The 1259-nt window shown below is 10.4% G+C and overlaps 1 protein-coding gene across 1 annotated transcript in view; it reads left to right on the top strand. All coding sequences in view use genetic code 6, as the record gives it.

Annotated features, from left to right (window-relative positions):
* IMG5_206840 (hypothetical protein) overlaps window positions 1-329 on the top strand; it is a gene marked incomplete at both ends in the record, with an annotated part of 378 nt that extends 49 nt beyond the window's left edge. Inside the window, 2 exons of the mRNA XM_004023701.1 lie at window positions 1-69; window positions 250-329. The exon at window positions 1-69 is cut by the window's left edge and continues 49 nt beyond it. Coding sequence (XP_004023750.1) covers window positions 1-69; window positions 250-329 — 149 coding nt within the window. The remainder of the gene's footprint in view (window positions 70-249) is intronic.
* Between the last annotated feature and the right edge of the window lie 930 nt (window positions 330-1259).

Genomic DNA, 1259 nt, shown 5'->3' with positions numbered 1-1259 from the left:
ATGGATAAAATAAAATATAATGTCCTTAGGAATGTTAATAATGTAATAAAGTTGGAGTATGCATTTAATGTAAATCAGTTTATTATTATAATTATTAAAGTAAAAAATGTTTACTTTGTCTTAATAAATTTAGTAATTGTCTAAATTGTAAGGAAAATGTTTGCAAAAAATGTTTTCCTGGATTTTTCTTAGATAGTATTTCAAAATAATGTAAATTAATGAATAATGGAATAATACATATAAATATAGACAATGGAATATAATAGGATAGTTTTAAAGAAGTATTAGTTTTTGCAATTATTTATACCTTATTTGGACTATTATTATGATGATTTAAATAAAAAAAATTGAAAATTTTATTTATATTTAATTACATTTATATTTTATATTTTTTATAAATAAATTTCTAATTTTTATTTTGATTAAATATAAACATTTAATAATTTTTAAAATTATTTGATAATATTTTTAACAAAATTCAATTTAATTAATTATATTTAGTTATATTTGTAATTAATTATATAATGTTATTAATATTAATTATGAATTGATTAAAGAATTAATTATTATATTTTTATTTAAATAATTAAATTTACAATATAAAAAATATAAATATTAAAAATAATATTTAATTATTATTTACATGAATCGTTTAATATTAATTTATAGAATACATATAAATTTATTATATAATTAAAAAAAAGAAGTAAATAATTATTAAATTAAAAATATAGATTTAGAATTATTATATTTATTAAATATAAAATAAAGGTATTAAAAATATATTTTTAAATAAACTAATTAAATGATTTTGCTATAAAATGTTTTAATAATTGTAATTTTTATTATATTTTAAAAATTTAATAAAATATAGTATTTAAACTAAAAAATATAATGGATATATAGTTAACATTAAGATAGAATATAAAATTTTTTATTTTAATTTGTGATTTTATATTTATTTTTATTATTATTTAATAAATATATCTTTTTTAAAATAAAATTAAATAATATAATAATAAACTCTCAAAATTATGTATTCTAATAAAATATGTTTCTTTCAAAATATTATATTATTAAAATTAGCTATTAAAATTATCAATTAATAAAATATTAATATAACTATTAAAAAAAATAATATTTATTTTAATAAAAAACATAAATAATTTAATCGAAAATTTCTTAAAAAAATTAATTTAAAAAATTAATAGTTTAAGAATTGAAAATATTAATTCATTTAACATATAAAAATTTCTAAT

The sequence above is a fragment of the Ichthyophthirius multifiliis genome, assembly GCF_000220395.1.
Source record: "Ichthyophthirius multifiliis unplaced genomic scaffold scaff_1120509251451, whole genome shotgun sequence".
NCBI classification, from domain to species: Eukaryota; Ciliophora; class Oligohymenophorea; order Hymenostomatida; genus Ichthyophthirius; species Ichthyophthirius multifiliis.
The sequence above is the reverse complement of the archived record's forward strand: the minus strand, read 5'-3'. Positions and strand labels throughout refer to the sequence as shown.